The sequence below is a fragment of the Chelmon rostratus genome, chromosome 13 (assembly GCF_017976325.1).
Source record: "Chelmon rostratus isolate fCheRos1 chromosome 13, fCheRos1.pri, whole genome shotgun sequence".
NCBI lineage: Eukaryota > Metazoa > Chordata > Actinopteri > Chaetodontiformes > Chaetodontidae > Chelmon > Chelmon rostratus.
The window spans coordinates 18,521,695-18,537,446 of NC_055670.1; the positions used below are offsets into that span (position 1 = coordinate 18,521,695).

General features: G+C 40.7%; 1 protein-coding gene across 1 annotated transcript in view; it reads left to right on the top strand.

Annotated features, from left to right (window-relative positions):
- The window catches only part of thsd7ba (thrombospondin, type I, domain containing 7Ba), a 128,492-nt gene that overhangs the window by 76,916 nt on the left and 35,824 nt on the right, over positions 1–15,752 (top strand). The window contains exons 12-13 of the mRNA XM_041950863.1: positions 6,736–6,927; positions 15,433–15,699. Coding sequence (XP_041806797.1) covers positions 6,736–6,927; positions 15,433–15,699 — 459 coding nt within the window. The remainder of the gene's footprint in view (positions 1–6,735; positions 6,928–15,432; positions 15,700–15,752) is intronic.

The window sequence follows — 15,752 nt, forward strand, 5'->3', positions numbered from 1 at the left end:
TGAGGTTGGAGCAGTGCTTTCCAAAAATCTCCACAACGTGCAAAATCAAAATGAACACTATCCATTTCTATATTTTTTCACCACCATGTGCAAATAATATTGTGTTGAAATGTAGCACCGCGACAACGGTATATAGCCGTCAACATACGTATGCAATGACTTTAGACTGTTTAAGGTCCATTAGAAAATGTGCTTTTCACGAAAATATAAGTAATATGACTTTAATTATTTGTATTTATTTTACCTGTGATACACAGCAAAATTGCAAACAATAGGTCAGAAAATATCACTCATAAGAATACGATTCATAAAATATATGTGGGATGGTTTGAAGGTGAAAGCAGCGTCCACATTACTAAAACAAACAAAAAAACTAAACCCTCACTCACATACCCTCGTATAACCTTATGTATTGAAAATGTCACAGAGTAATGTTGAGCTTACTCACACAGCAACTTTCACTGACACATCACAAAACAATACAAAGGTACAAAAGCAAATTCTCCATTAAGAGCTTATTAAATAGCTTTTTGATACTCTTGTTCTTATTCCCTAATCTGTCATCTCGGCCAGTGAGTGACAGAGGAACTGTTTCTAACTGCATGCAGGCACAGACTGTATGACTGTTCCCAAAAGGCTGTGATTGGCTGGATGGCTGTTCCAACCAACCTAACTTCATGTTTCTGTGAAAGTCTGGGTGCATGTACAGTGTAGCCCGTATGGCAGAATTACCTCATGGTGCATCATTACTATTGGCAGCATATCTTAAGTACTGTATTGCGTCCCTGTGATTACCAACAGTGATTGATTGTGCTCTGTGAGTGTGCGAATGTGCTGTGTTGTGTGTTTTCTCGACTCGTCCTGTGTACTGTCCTTTGTGAAGAACTGTGTTTCTCCGAGCGGAGTTGTGAAAACGACTGCCACTGGCCCAAATCGTTAAAAAGCCAGAGTGTTAATTGGATCATTTCAGGCTCGTTTAGAGGAAAGCAAATGTCCCAATAAATCCCAGAAACTGGCCGTTCTATCTAATTTACTGATGTGAATCAAGTGAAGTTTTCAGCAGCTTCCTGTGCCTCCCTGAGAACTTTTTAGCATTTCTGCTCTCACTATTGCTCACTTTTACTTGGCAGTATGAGTATGACTGGCATTTCTCAAGTGAGCTTCTGTGACTTTTTGTTGAGGATGGGAAAAGTGTCTGCAGTTTTCCCAGGTTAAGAGCAACCCCCATCGACCTTTAGAGCTTCCTATTTGAATATGATTAGAAAATGACAAAGTTAAATACCTGTGACATTTCAAAAAATGAAGTACGAGTGTGGAATTTGCAGTCGGTAGAAATACAGAATTTAAATATAGATTCTAAGCAACAAAGAATTTATCCAGGGTTTTTTAACTCAGTGGGAGGCTGAACCAATTCAATTAAACTTAAAGATGTACAAATGTCAGTGGGGCATAATTAGGACACAATACTTGGGAATAGGGCCATATTAGGGGTCTAAAAACCTTGAATAAAAGCATATCAAGATTTAATGACAGCAAGTTATAGCACGGGTTTCTAAGAAATACATGTGGGGGCGCATGTACGTATATGCATTAGTACGCATATATGCACAGGAAGGTTATAGGTATGTGCACTTGGAGGTTTGTGTGTTGGGCGTGCCTAATAAAGCGGCCAAGCTCACAAATGGGAGCAGCCGCTATGTTGGGTGTGCGGGGATGCCTGGCGAGGTGGCTGCAGTGTGTTTGCATAGACTACATACAGCATGGATGTAATTGTGTTGATATGTAGGCAGGAGTGTGTTGATGCATGCATACATACAGTATAGATAGATTTATGCATTTATTTTCCTTTGCTTTGTAGTTTTATATGGAAAAATATATAGTTTTTAATGTAGCCTATGTGATGGTGCAGAGTACCTCAGTCACCTGTGACTCATATTGCTATCTTTGTATTCCTGGAAAGGGGACCGCAAAGGAAATAACTTATCCTTCAACGACATCGTGTTCCTCGACATTTTCAGCGTATTTCTCGCAGCGTACGACGCGTTATACATGTATTTTTGATGTGCCAAACAAATCAAGTCAAATCCATTATTTATTTTCCCGTTCGGAACACTTCTTGCTTTTCCGTCATGCTGTTTGAAATTGAGATTTCCTCGACATAAATTGCAGCTACGCTCACATTATGTTATTTTCCATACACTCGGTATTCACTGTAGCGTTTGTATCCACAGCAGTGGGAATGGAGTGCGGGATGGTGTCTACTTCAAACAGTCGTCTTCATTGAGGAGCTGAATATGAACAAGCAAGTTGTGCAGCTTTATCATGTCAGACATTCATCCTGTTCCGCTGCAAACTAAAGGCCGTCTCTCACCTTCTCCTCTGCGTTTTTCTTTAATAGCTTGTGGTGACTATATATATATATATAAATACATATATAGTATGTAAAACATTTGCCTCTCCTCCGTAGGTGCGAATATGAGCTGGAGAGGTTGTCTGCCTCTCTGTGTCACACTGACTGGTCTGCTAGGATTTGCTCCAGCAAGATTAGTTATTACATGAATAAAACATTTCCAAATGAATCAATTGTGAATAATGACCACACATCAACATATCAAAATGTTAGGAAAGCATTTAAGAATAAAAGGGGTGTTCACTCTCACCATGCAAAAAAAAATGTAGTTCTACCAAGTAACACTGTGCTGTTTTAGGGGTGTAGTTATGTCTCTTCTGGCCACAAACAGCCAGTGGAAGTCTTTTCTGTCAAACTGATGTTTGCTGCAACTCTGTGTGTCACAGGATAGAGTATTTTCAGCTCACCTTTGCATCCATTTGTGACGCTTATGCATCTGTTTCCCATTTGCATCTTTTCCATTGACTTTGTTTGTATTCATGCTATTTCTAAATATCTCTGAATGACAGCATTTTCAACATTTGCTTTGGATTTTGGTGGTTTGTGTCTACATGAAGCAGTGGATGTAAGTGCATCAAACCATAAACTGTCTCATGTGTGTTGCACCAAACTCTGGGCTGACCATAACATGTCAGCCTTAATTAGTATAGGCACAGTAGTTTTGTGTTTAGCATCATCAGTGACACTCTGCCTCAGCTAACACTAACTGAGAGACAACACCAGACGCACAACCACTGCAGAAACCTCTTTAATTTTCCTTTTGGTAAGCATCGGTTTGGTTGCCAGGTTGGTTTTCCTGGAAGAATTACAGGAGTGTTGGTTGCAAATTGGATGACAAGTGATGATGAAAGAAGCAGCAATTACAGAACAGTTCAAACAGCGACGATGGATTTTCAGCCCAGTCAGGAGCAGTCTGATTGCAGGACACGTTGGCTCAGTCATGTACTGTACGGTTAGAATCGAAGCCAAGTTTTCAGACGTGTGTTTGCGGCCGGAGCCAGTATGCCCTTGGCTTGAGCGATGTCCCATGTCGGATTCAAGGCTGCATGTTGAATGAATGCTAATGTCTAACAAGTGTAAAATGACATGTGGGCTGCGGTACATGAACTAACCTGACACGCCGGGGGCCACGGATAAGTGGCGTTACTAAATAAGCCAAAAATCCTCACCTACAGCCAAAAGGAAATCTTTCACTAAATAGCACAGGCAACTCTGAAAAGCATGTCGGAAGTTGTAGCTGATAACTTGGAGTATGCACTGAGCTAATGGATTTCACAGTAACTACAACACAGTGTGCCGAAATTCTGCCAACCTGTGGCTCGCAACCAGCTGGATGTGCTATATCCCTCCCTGAGAAGAACTAGGGACTGTTTTGAGAAATGATTCAACAGAAAATGAGTCATGCTGATGATCTTTTGCTGCAGGAAAAATGAGACTTAATGGCCATGTTGAATCCAATCCACGTTACTCTCACCAAGGCATCACATAGAAGAGCGGTATACAAGCAGGATGGCTGGATTAGCACAAAGATTTTATTTGTTGGGAGGGGTTTTGATGTGGATAAAATCCTAGAGAACGTTCTGGTTCGGGTTGATAAAAGCCATCAATTGAGGTCTAAAAATCTGGAGTGTGACAATCCTTTTCAAAGCTTCTTCTTTCAACTAGCTCTCAGAAATGCTCACCTTCCCGAGTAACTGTGTAATTAAATCCGATCTCTGTCAGTGGCAGAGATACCGTGGCATAAATTCACGAGAGGAGATGATGTGAAAGGCCACATAAATGGGCTTGGGCAACCAGAGGCTGAAATTATTATGTTAAAAATGGATGGCATCCAGGTCAGAATCAAAATGTCAGCACTTGCAGTATGGGCTCTGCTAATAAAAGATACTGAAGATGACAGAATGAGGTTGTAACTGGTCGAGTAAGTCAGGTAAGAGAGGAGACCAGACAGAACTAAATGTCTCCAGGGACACGTAATTATCCCACAGTGTTCCTAATTGTATTAATACCACAGCAGATGTTAATGAATTGTTGTTTTTCAAACAGATTTGTTAAAAGGAAAATAAGATTCACCTTTGAAGGTCCATCATAATATCATCACCCTTTAACCTGAACACGCAGGAAAATAAAAGATCTTTTTTTTTATAGCTGTGATTTTCACTGTTATATAAATGCACTACAATAATTGCCAACATCTCCCTTTCAGTGCCTTTGTAGAGGCCTTGTATGTAAATGACCATCCCACACGTTCTCAACAGACATGTAGAAATCCAACGGTCTTCGTCAGAGGTCAAAATTTAAAAGTCAAATAGAAATCAATAAAATGGATTAAAGGCATGTTTGTATATCAGTAAAGCCTCGGAGACATCGGGGCGCTGTGGGGAGGATAAGTTTCTTTCACTTTGCTTTACTTAAATCCCAGAGCGTCCATGAGGGAACGGCACATTTGAACACTGTAAAGTTGTGTGTAGCGTGTCCCTCTGCTCTTATTTCCTCTTTAGGAAAGCTACAGTCCAATCAGCCGCTCCTGTTCAGTCGGCGGTGCCTGACAAGGCTACAGAAGCCCCTTCCTCCACCTCCCGCTCTCTCCTCAGCTAGCAAACTGTGCAGAGCGTCCACACTCCTACTCATTTGCTCTTTGTTTTCCCTCTTTATTTGATTTATTTAATTAACCCTGATTAGGTTCATCACCATTTTTGAGGTTTCTCATTTATTTGCCTCCCTCTTAGCTTAGCAGGCTGAGCCACTGAGATGATTATTCCTGCAAACATCCATGGCAAGGACCACGCAGACTGAAATATCAGTGTTGGAAATTAAGGAAATGTCTTACCTGGGGAGTGTTTGAATTAAGTGTGCCACTTGACTCACAACATTACTGTCACCGCTCCCATTCTGCAAAAACGATACAGTCAAATGAACATTTAATCCAGCTGGGATTCATCTGTCGCAAGCTGCTCCATCGCTTTGCGTTGTGTTGAGAGCAAATTGGTTAAATATCCTTCCAGAGATGAAAATTTACATCTTTTGTGTCCCCCACCTTGCATGTTGAGCCATTCATTAGACCAAGCAGCACAATTTATCAAATGCTGAGACACAGTGCATTATTCAGCCTTTATCAAAATAAACCCTAGTCTGAGATATCAAATGGGAGGTTACGCTTGACGGATTGTTACATCACAAAACAAAAAGTGTGTGGGTGCAATGAAAGTGCATTAATAACCAAATATTTATATGCTCAGACAAATGTTTTCAGGAAATACATATCTTGAAGCATAGACATTATACCACTGTCCCAGGAACCCTCATCAATATGCACCTTGCTGCATTAGTATGCAGCAAGGTGCTCCGAAATCAAATCATCAACTCTACAGAGGGAACCTGCGGTGTAAGGAAATTTACTGTAGTTAGTATTCTTGGGATATGGCTCGCACAAGACCACACACGACATGCCAAATTCCTCACTTTTTCTTTCAAATAAAAAATTCACATTTTTTGGTCTATTATGCAGCGGTTCAGATGTATTATATTTTTTAAAATTGTATTGATTCTGCCTCCTGTCCTCATTTTGTATTTAAGTGGAGCCTTTTTCCTGAACTGCAGCTAGCTGTGTTTTTTTTTTTTCCTTACAATAAGTGGCCATAATTCTTTCATAGCTTTCATTTTGATGTAAGAGATATAAAAGGATAACATGTTCAGGGGTATTTGCCACTCTGGACTGAAAGTGTACTTCCAGTAAACTGAGTGCTCCATCAGGTGTTTAGTAACCCATCTGGTCTTGCTGTGTGTCCTGAGTTTTTATTCTTAGCACACACAGGCACATGTTGCAGCTGCATGACCGGGTTGAGATGTCTTTATTCCTCATTGATCAGATACAAATACTCTGATTAGAGAGTTTATACCAGAAGTCTTTAGCTTGCATGTTATCTGTTATTTTGGATGCCTTGTTTTTATTCAATAAATCGTTGTTATCTGAAGAAGTCTGATGAAGGTGTTGTGCTTGAAGGTTCCAGATCCTAACATGAAAGCTGCACGAGGACAGTCTTTACACTGTAGCTATGACTTATGCAATGACTATTCTGCAGAGCTTGAAACCCTGCATTAAAAAAAAGATTAATAGATCTTTCCATCCCTGCTCCTGTTCAATCCAACTGTGAATATGAATGTAACCTAGTGTTTTAATCAGGCTTTTTCTCGCAAAGATGACCATCAGAATATGTGTAGGAAGACTTAAAGCAATACCAATGACTGAACATAACTGCACTGCATGGCTTTTGATCTGTTCTGCATAATTAGAGTGACACTCTGGCGTCCACCTGTGTTTGCAGGAGTCAGTTGTGTTGAGGAGAACGGCGACTTGGCCAACATGACTGAGTGCCTGCGGTGGGCTGGCCCCTCGCCTCCTCAGATCAGAGAGTGCCGGGTGGCTTGCAGGGACGACTGCACACTAACTGCGTGGTCCAAGTTCTCTGAATGCGCTGGATGTGGCGGCTCCAGCGGTCGGAAGCGCTCGCTCGCAGGTAAAAACATTTACTCACAGACTGCGAGATGCAGACATCACTCAAGTCAACCATTTGTGGAATGATTGCATTCCTATGTGAAGCCGGCTCATGCTGACTGGAAAACCTCAATCCATGCAATACGATGTGTTCTTCGCTGTTAGTAAAAACCGCTGAATGCCCATCCGCCTCTACTAGAGCCTAGTATGGAAACATGAAGTAGTCACCTTGTACACTGATTCCAAAAGGAAGCTACATTCCTTCATCTTCAGGATTGTCATCACCGCAGCGTGTTCTTCATGTGCTGAAAAGCCCCTGTGTTGTGACACATATTCCAGAATCCAGTCTAACCTCTTTTCTCCTTCTGGTTCTGTTACTGTAACTTTCTACTGTCCCTGTAGTGTTATGTCAGGTCTTAAATTAGGTCTCTCACAGCTTGTAATCCCTTATTTCGGTGCAGATGGCGAAATCTGAATTACATGCTGTGGTTGCAGACCAGGCTGGATACTATTTGTCTTCATGAATATTTGATCCGATGCCGGAGGGGTTGTAGTAAACATACCCTGTCTCCTTCTATAATGCTCTTAGAATCCAACACATGAAATCAGCCTTAGCTCAGCGGTGGGTTTTATTTGGAAAGAGTGTGTGTTCATGCTCAGAGGGTCGTAATGGTCATAATAGATGAGTATTTCAACCATTTTACGCTAACTTTAACACTTCCTTAAATTTCTCTGTCAGGTAAATTGATGGAAAGCAAACCCACTGTGGGTGTTAAGCTCTAGATTGTAGTGAAGGAAGCTGGCAACTTAGCCTGGCTGTTGGTTTTCATGAAAGTGGAGAGAAGAGAATCAAATCATCATCAACTCAAGGAATGCGTTCGTGGATTGGCTGAAATCAAGGCTCCTGTAACTAGATTCATACGGAGAACATCAGCGAGTGCTGTGAATGCTACAGAATAAACACAACAGCCCTATTACTAATGCATGGAAATAAGGTTGCAAATTAGCACGGTATTCTTGCTAGACAAAGCACGCAGCACAAGCTATGTAATTGTCTAGTTTGCACTGAGCACATTATGACAGGCGTTCCTGAGTTTTGCATATATCATTTCTTAGTTGTCATATTTGAACAGCCTCCCTCGTATCAAGGCACTTATTAACCATAACAACGGTGTGTTTACGAATAAAACAAATTGAGGGCTCTGAAGGAGAGGCACAGAAAATGATGATGAAATGTGTGACTGTTCACTTTTTTGTCAGCGTCTGACAGCTCGACCTGCCGCCCTCCCCCTCACACACACACAAGCAATCCTTTGGATTTGTATACCACAGGTCTGATGTTTCACCTCTGACTCTGAATGTCTCAGTCACTCGTTTGGGTTCGTATGCTCTCCGTGTGTTTACCTGCCGCTGTCCAAAAGACCGCGTGCATCACTTGAACTGGAGTCTGTAAACTGACCCGTTGGCGTGACTGAGAGCGTACTGTAAGTGTGACTTTCAATCCATGTGAGGATGGCGGTGGGCGGCTCAGGAGTTAGCGCTGTCTCGTTAAAGAATGCAAGAATGTTCCGGATCTGGGTCCACCGGGAGGCCACTGCCTTTCGGAGGAATTTGCATGTTTATCCCGGGCGGCTTCCCTCCTGCTGCTCCAGTTTCCTCCCACAGTCTAAAGAGGACATGCAGATGAGGTGAACTGATTATTCTAAATTGCCCATAGGTGTGAATGTATTTGTCTGTGTGTGTGGATCTGTCTGCTGATAGACAGGTGGCCTGTCCACAATAGACTGACGCCTGAACGCCTCTTGCCTAATGCATGCTTGGATTCTGTGCAGCAGGCCATGTTATAACTTTCCTCCTTTCGCCTTGGCTGGCTGGAAGTGGACAAGGCTTATCAGTTAACTCAGAGATGCAGGTGTGCTTGCAGTGGCGCTCGTGTGTAGCAGCATTGGAGAGTTGGTGAGAACCGTTTAGCTGAATACTTCCCGATTTGTTTGCACTCGTCTTCAGTCGTTACCATTTTCATTCACACACATGTGCACACTTTATGTTAGTGAGTGAACCCAGAGACCAAAACAGACCCGATTGCCAGTCATTCTTGTAACAGATGCATTTCAGTCCCTTCTCCACCCTGCAGTATAGGCAGTTTAGAGAATGGACTGGTATCAGCAATGTGATAGGTGGTCAGAGGTGCATTTTGCTTGCTGGGATCGACTCCTAAACCAGTTAAATCAAAACCTGTGACTTCCCTAAAGTAAGAGAGGAGCACGCTGGATGTGGAGGCTTCTCAATCGCCTCCTTTATGGACTAATACGATCCTTGGCAGATGATTTGCATCTGCAAATAGCATTTTCACATCATGTATCATCTTTAACTGATCCTGGTGTGTTGATATATTTACAATAAATAAATGACAGCATGATGAAGAAGGTTGAAAGCCCCTTTCTGTCACATATCAGCAAAACACAGACTTAAGATCTAATTTTCACTGTTGAGTTCCTGCTGCTATTTTGATGTGGCTCCTTGTAAAGAGCCTCGAAAACTTCATCTCTGTTTACTCTGAAAAACTGCGTCAGGGATGGCATTCCTCTAGTTTGTTTGTATTAATTATCCCGATGTCTTAACATTAATCGAAATGATTTATTGGTGCTTAAATGATACACATTTACGCAGATGCTGCTGTAATCTCCATGTGTCTCCCGTCAGAATCGAGATTGACTTGGGAGGGAAAAACTGTTCAGGAAATGATGCGCGCAGAAATGTTTTTCCCGTTGCTTTCATTGGCAAGTATTGAGCTGTAGCTAATTTCTTTCTCAAGCAGCATGTTGACTGTTGTATGGGTGTTCAAACATTAAGTTCTGTGAATTATTTCTGCCACAGATCGGCGAGCAGAGTTTGTGTGTGTATCTGTAAGCGCTTAACTGCAGATAAATGGTTTAGCTACACTATCCAGCTTTGTTACTCAGCCGTTCCAAATTGCTCTGACTCGCTTCTTTGTCAGACTAAGCTTTTAAGTACCTCGTGTGTATCATTTTAGCCTGGCCTTTTATAGAAATACAGTAGTCCTAATGGTCAATTTGCTGAAGGGACTGAATTGTCTCTATTCTCTTATTTATCATTTATTTCACTTAATTAATTGTATTTATTTATGGATATTGATTAAGTAGATAAATCCACTCAAACCTACAAGAAAGCTAAAAAAATACTAAACTAACTGAACGTATCTCACCAGGCTGGAGTGCAGGGAGAGGATTTTTGCAGGATTTATTATGCACCCGTCTCACAGTACATGGATTTTACTATCAGACATTATATTACAGAAGTGGTGGGCCACCTTAGAATAGAGAGGTTTCTTCTTTTATGACATGACTTTTATGTCAACTGTTCTGAGACTGTTGATTTGTATTGTGAGCTATAGATAATGCAATGTGCAGAAAAAACATGGAGCCATATGACGTCTAAATAGCATCAGTTACATTTGCTGTTTTAGCAGTATATTTAGCAGTATTAGCACACATTACACTGCTCGAGTGTTGAATTATGTAGCTACCTTTATGCTGCCTTGTCAAGGTTGGAATTTTCACACCCTCTGATACGCATCAACCAATAATTAAACATTAAGGCGATACTGTGTCTTGCAAATCCAATAACCAGCTATGAAAACTTTGCATTGCATTCCAGATGAAAACTTAAAGATTATTCCGTGTCGACAGCGATTGGTGTTTTTAATCAAAGATTAAAGTCAGATCAATGACAAACCAGGCTGTGGTTCATTCATCCAGTCAAGTGGAGGAAAGGTTCATGTTGATTTTTCTCCGTCGGTTGACATCTTTATCAAGCTAATTCATCCATGACCTGGCCTTTCCACGGTAAGCTAAAGCTCCTTCACTCACTCCACATTTGCAGATGCTTTCCAGGCCACTTTACTGCACGGTGTTATGGCCGCTAATGGAGCATCAGCTCAACAAATATTACATCGAGATCATTTTGAATTATTAAATTACCGCATGTTTAATTCAAGTGCATAATGTAAAAACAAGCTGGATACTGCAGACTTGAATGCAGATTGTTTGTGGCGCCCGTCGGCCTGTGTGGTTCTGTCGGCTGTAATGTAGTTGTCAAAGTGAAGTGTTGTTGCACCGGCGCTCCTCAATCAACCACCAGCAGTGGCGTATAGATTGAACAGATTGTTGGTGAATTGCTGCGCGGTGGCAGTGAGTTCACACTCTGAGAGGAATGTTTGCAATCAGAGCCACTTCAGAAACAGATGGGCTGCTCATTGGGTGCACAGGATGCCGAGGACACCCAGGATCCATGAAACAAATAGGGGTGCACAAGTATAGCAGGATTAGCAAAACTGCAATGCAACTGTTTCACCAGGCTGTGTGTTTGTGTGTGTAAGATTTACAGTACGGCAACAAGGTGTGTACTTTAATTTGCAAGTAGTTTGCTTGTTCTCTGGAGACTGCACATTAACGCCACACTTGAGCATGTTGCACAAAGTGTTGACTGGTTCTGTTCTGTTGTGACCAGCAGGATTCATTTCAACCAAACAAGGAAATACCCACTTACAAAGTGATAGTGTGTGATAAAAACAACAGGTTATATCTAATTTATTTCCCTGTAAATCAAGACTATGTAAAGTTTGAAAGAAAAAAAAAACAGTTCATCTTACAAAAAAAAAGTTTGATGCCAGTGTTAGCTAATGTCAGCAAACTTCACATTGCTGGGTCAGTTTGCTGACTTTATGACTCGTCTTTATCCGTGCTACCGTGCTTCAAATATTTCCTAAAGGGGTAGACCATTTAATCTGTCGGCTGATTAATTTAGTCGATATCTGGCATATTTAGATAATCTGCATCAGCCTATGCAACAATGCACAGTTTTTATTTTCAAATATTTTTATGTGTTCAAGTGAATAACATTGGTGTTAAATAAGTGTTAATTGGGACCAAAAGTAAAGAGATGCCACTGATTATTTATATATTTTATGCTGTTGTAAAGTTCTTTAAAACTTTCTTTTTCATTCAGAAGTTTTTTTCTATTTTTATATTATTATTATTATTATTATTATTATTATTATTATTGATTACCTGTGGACATTTAGTTGATAGATCTGTTTTTTTAAGTGTGCTGCAGATCCGCTTAAGCAAACAGAAACAATGCAGACAATGGCTTTAGTGTGTTCGTTTAACTTGAGCAATTGTGTCTCATGTGTTATTATTAAATTGTTGTATTTTATCAGATGCAAACCAACAACAAAATTATATCTGCATCTATCAGCCACCATATTTTTTGTAGACATACATCAGTCGAGCATCCATTTCCAATTCCCCATTTGCACACATTAAGTCATGTTTAAAGCAACGGACTCAAGTATATCTTGGGAAATCAAGGGAAATTTGCCACTTCTCACATTATGGAGTCTCACATTATGGAGACAAATATTGTAGAAATGTAGAGTTGTTAAATGGTTTGCCAATTATTATCTGGCTGGTAATTGTATTTTATTAAATTTTAATCAATACCAGCCAGTTTGTGGGTCCACTGCTGATATATGTAATTATATTAATAAGACCAGTGAGTCCACAGCCATGCTAGCAGCTCTGTGAGGCTGCACCAGGGCACAGCAGTGACCTAATGATGGCGCTATACGAAGACTTAAGGAATCATCTAAATGATTACAATTCCTCCTCGGGTTTGGCTTTCTTTCCCTTCAGTTGCTTTGATTATAATGGTTTAGTTCGTATCATAAATGGACGGTGTTTGTGAAAGACATTTCCATCCAGTCAATAAAACAGAATTTGAACAATTGTGAAACATGAAGATATGTCAAAAGCTTTTATCTGCCCCAATCCAGTCCAGCCAGTTGCATTAGCATGCATTGTCTCTTTCTATTACATGCTACGAGCTGAATGCAAATCCAGCTTGGGGGCCAGCGCTCATATCAAATGCATTATTTGGTTAGCGTTGACATGTACATGAAGAGACATTAACGGCGGTGACTCTTTGATCGCAATAATATGTCGACAAAAGCCGGATATTAATAGCTGTTGAGAACACAACAACACAGCTCTCTTATGTAAGAGTAGGATGCGAAGCAGGCAATCAATCATGAGAAAGATTTTTGAGCAGTCGGACAGCTTGACAGGATGTATCTGCTACTTGTTTGGATATTAAAAGTGACAGCGTCTGAGAGGAACACATGCCTTTCAGCTGTTATGTTACTTTCCTGCTCATGCTCCTCTATTTATACTCATCAGATATAATGGACAGGACTAATTATTTGAAGCCTGAAGTGAGCTGCACTGAGAGGTTAGCTGTAATAGTCATAATGGAGGTCTTAATGGAGGTCTTCGGCTTGAAATGAAAAATTCATTTTCACCCTCATTAGACAAAGGAGTTGGAGCTGGAAAGGAAGAATTCTCTGGTGGAACAGTTGCTGTCAGTCCGTGGTGCATCACTCCATCTGTTTTCCAATATTCGCTGATAAATGTTAATGACATGATGATTCTAGTGTCGCTATAGTCATGTTTGGTTTCACAGGATCATTTGGGCACCAAATTCTCCATAAAGAGAAGCCTCAGTGGATCACATGGAGACCACACATGTTGTGTTCTGTGGGTAGTAAGGGATACTACTGCAAAAAAAAAAAAAAAAAAAACTTACTCTGTTAGCACAGTTACAAGGGGCATTATGGGAAATATATGAAATTATTAAGTGATATAAAATGAGATGAGGCAGGCTGAGGCAAAGTGGGTTCACTGAAAGAGAATTACAGCACTTAATCATAAAATTAAGTCCTGCTCTGAACATCACTGACTAATGATATAACAGTGTGTGGACAGCTGTGCAGCTCTCCATTGTCTGCCATTTCTCCACTATTGTCAGCCCCTTGAATCGAAAGCTGTGTGTGCGTCGTTGATCATTAATAATAAACTGCTGTGTGCTTGTGAGGAGTCATGGATGAAAAAGGAAGAGGGGGAATAAATGTGCATCAGAAAAAAAAAAGGCAAGAGATTTTTAAGGGAGCTTCGTGTTTGGTGGGAGGACACAGCTGTAGTTTTTACTTTTTATGGTCCTAATGCTTACAAACAACGTCTCTGCTATACTTGCTATGCCTAAATATGGTGCATTTGCATACAACTGACATACAAGACCTTTAGTTGAATAAAACAATAATCATAATTGTATTGTGCATTCTTACTTATGCAGAATGAGTTGTTTCTATGTTGTGTAAAAAAAACAATTAAGATAAGATATTGATAATGAATACAGTGTTTGTTCTATTACACAGTAGAAATATAAATATATAACACAGAAAAAAATATGAATATTGCAGAAGATGTTGCATGTTCATACAAATCATTATCACCATCAACACAGTGATATGTTAAGTAATGCCGGAGTTTGATAGTCTGACAGCTGTTGGAATGGAGGACCGGTGGTAGCGTAACTCAGGTCTAAACTTCAGAGTGTATATTTATAGTGATGTAATGCAGACATTAAGTGTGCACAATTCCCAAGAGGCTTCACAATAAGAGAAAAATTAAAGTTTAATATACTTTCAAACAGCACTAATCATTCCCTGGGGTCATTTCAAGTGCTTTCTGAATATGCATTACAAAAAAAGGTCTCCCTTGCCACTGGTCATGCAGCACTTTGGAGAACTGATTGGCAATTTAATTTGTTATGTTAGTTTCCTCTAAATAATGAAATGAAATGAGGTCAAACTACAAGGAAGAGGAGAGCAAGGTGAATCAGTGAAGTAAATGAATCCAACCCCTTTATCTTGGCAACGGTGTTGTGTAAGCAGACATTTAGAGAGAGACCACGACTGTGATGGAACCAGATGGGCAAAGTGGTAAACTTAAACATTTATGATAAACTGCCTGTTTTAGAAACAAAAAGGTAAAATCATATATTGATGACTTTATTTACATGCATCACAGTGAAGAGCGGAATATTATTGTCCTAAAACCACATGAAATACATGATTGGTTGAGGTTTAACTATGACCATCACACAGGACATGAATCTCCCAGTCAGAGCCAAGCACCTCATATAGTAGATATCGCGTTTGTTGCTTCACTTAAGCCCTGGCAGACTTTCCTCCTTGCAGACCTCACTGGACCAGCAGTGAAAGTGAGTGATGGATTGCTGGTGCCTGCATGTGGCCTCATTGACTGACTACCACACTGATACAAAATAACAATTTCCGATCAGTTCCTGACCTACTGACACTGTACGATTATGAATGCATTAGAAAGAAATCATATGAACTAAAGCAGTCATTGTACTTTCCAGTGTTATTTATATTTTCATTCAGTTCTCTTTTTTTTTTCTTTTTTTTTTTTTGCTCATCCAGATTTCTTGGCTCTCTATCAACTGATGTTTAAATCAAACAATAAATCTATTTATGCATTCAGCAGCTCATACTCTCTATTCCACCGTGGGAAAAAATCTTGCAGTGTTTACCACCCACCCGGTGCACAGCAACTTTCCATTGTTTTGTCCATCTTCTCCTCAGGTCGCAGCAAAAAGAAGGAGCATTGCCTGAATGAGAAGTTGTACCCGCTGGAGGAGACAGAGACGTGTCCCTGTGATGAGTTTCTGTCCCAGCCCTATGGGAACTGGTCCGCTTGCATCCTCCCTGATCCTTCAGCTCCGGGTTCCCTGAAGGGCTGGATGAGCCACCGGGAGGTAAAGGAGTGTGGCCACGGCGTGCGCTACAGAGCTGTGGCCTGCGTCGACCAGCAGGGACACCTGGTTGACCCCACCCTCTGCACAGACTCAGGTAGGATAGAAATATACTTCACTAGTGCAACATATTGGTAACATAATAGTAAT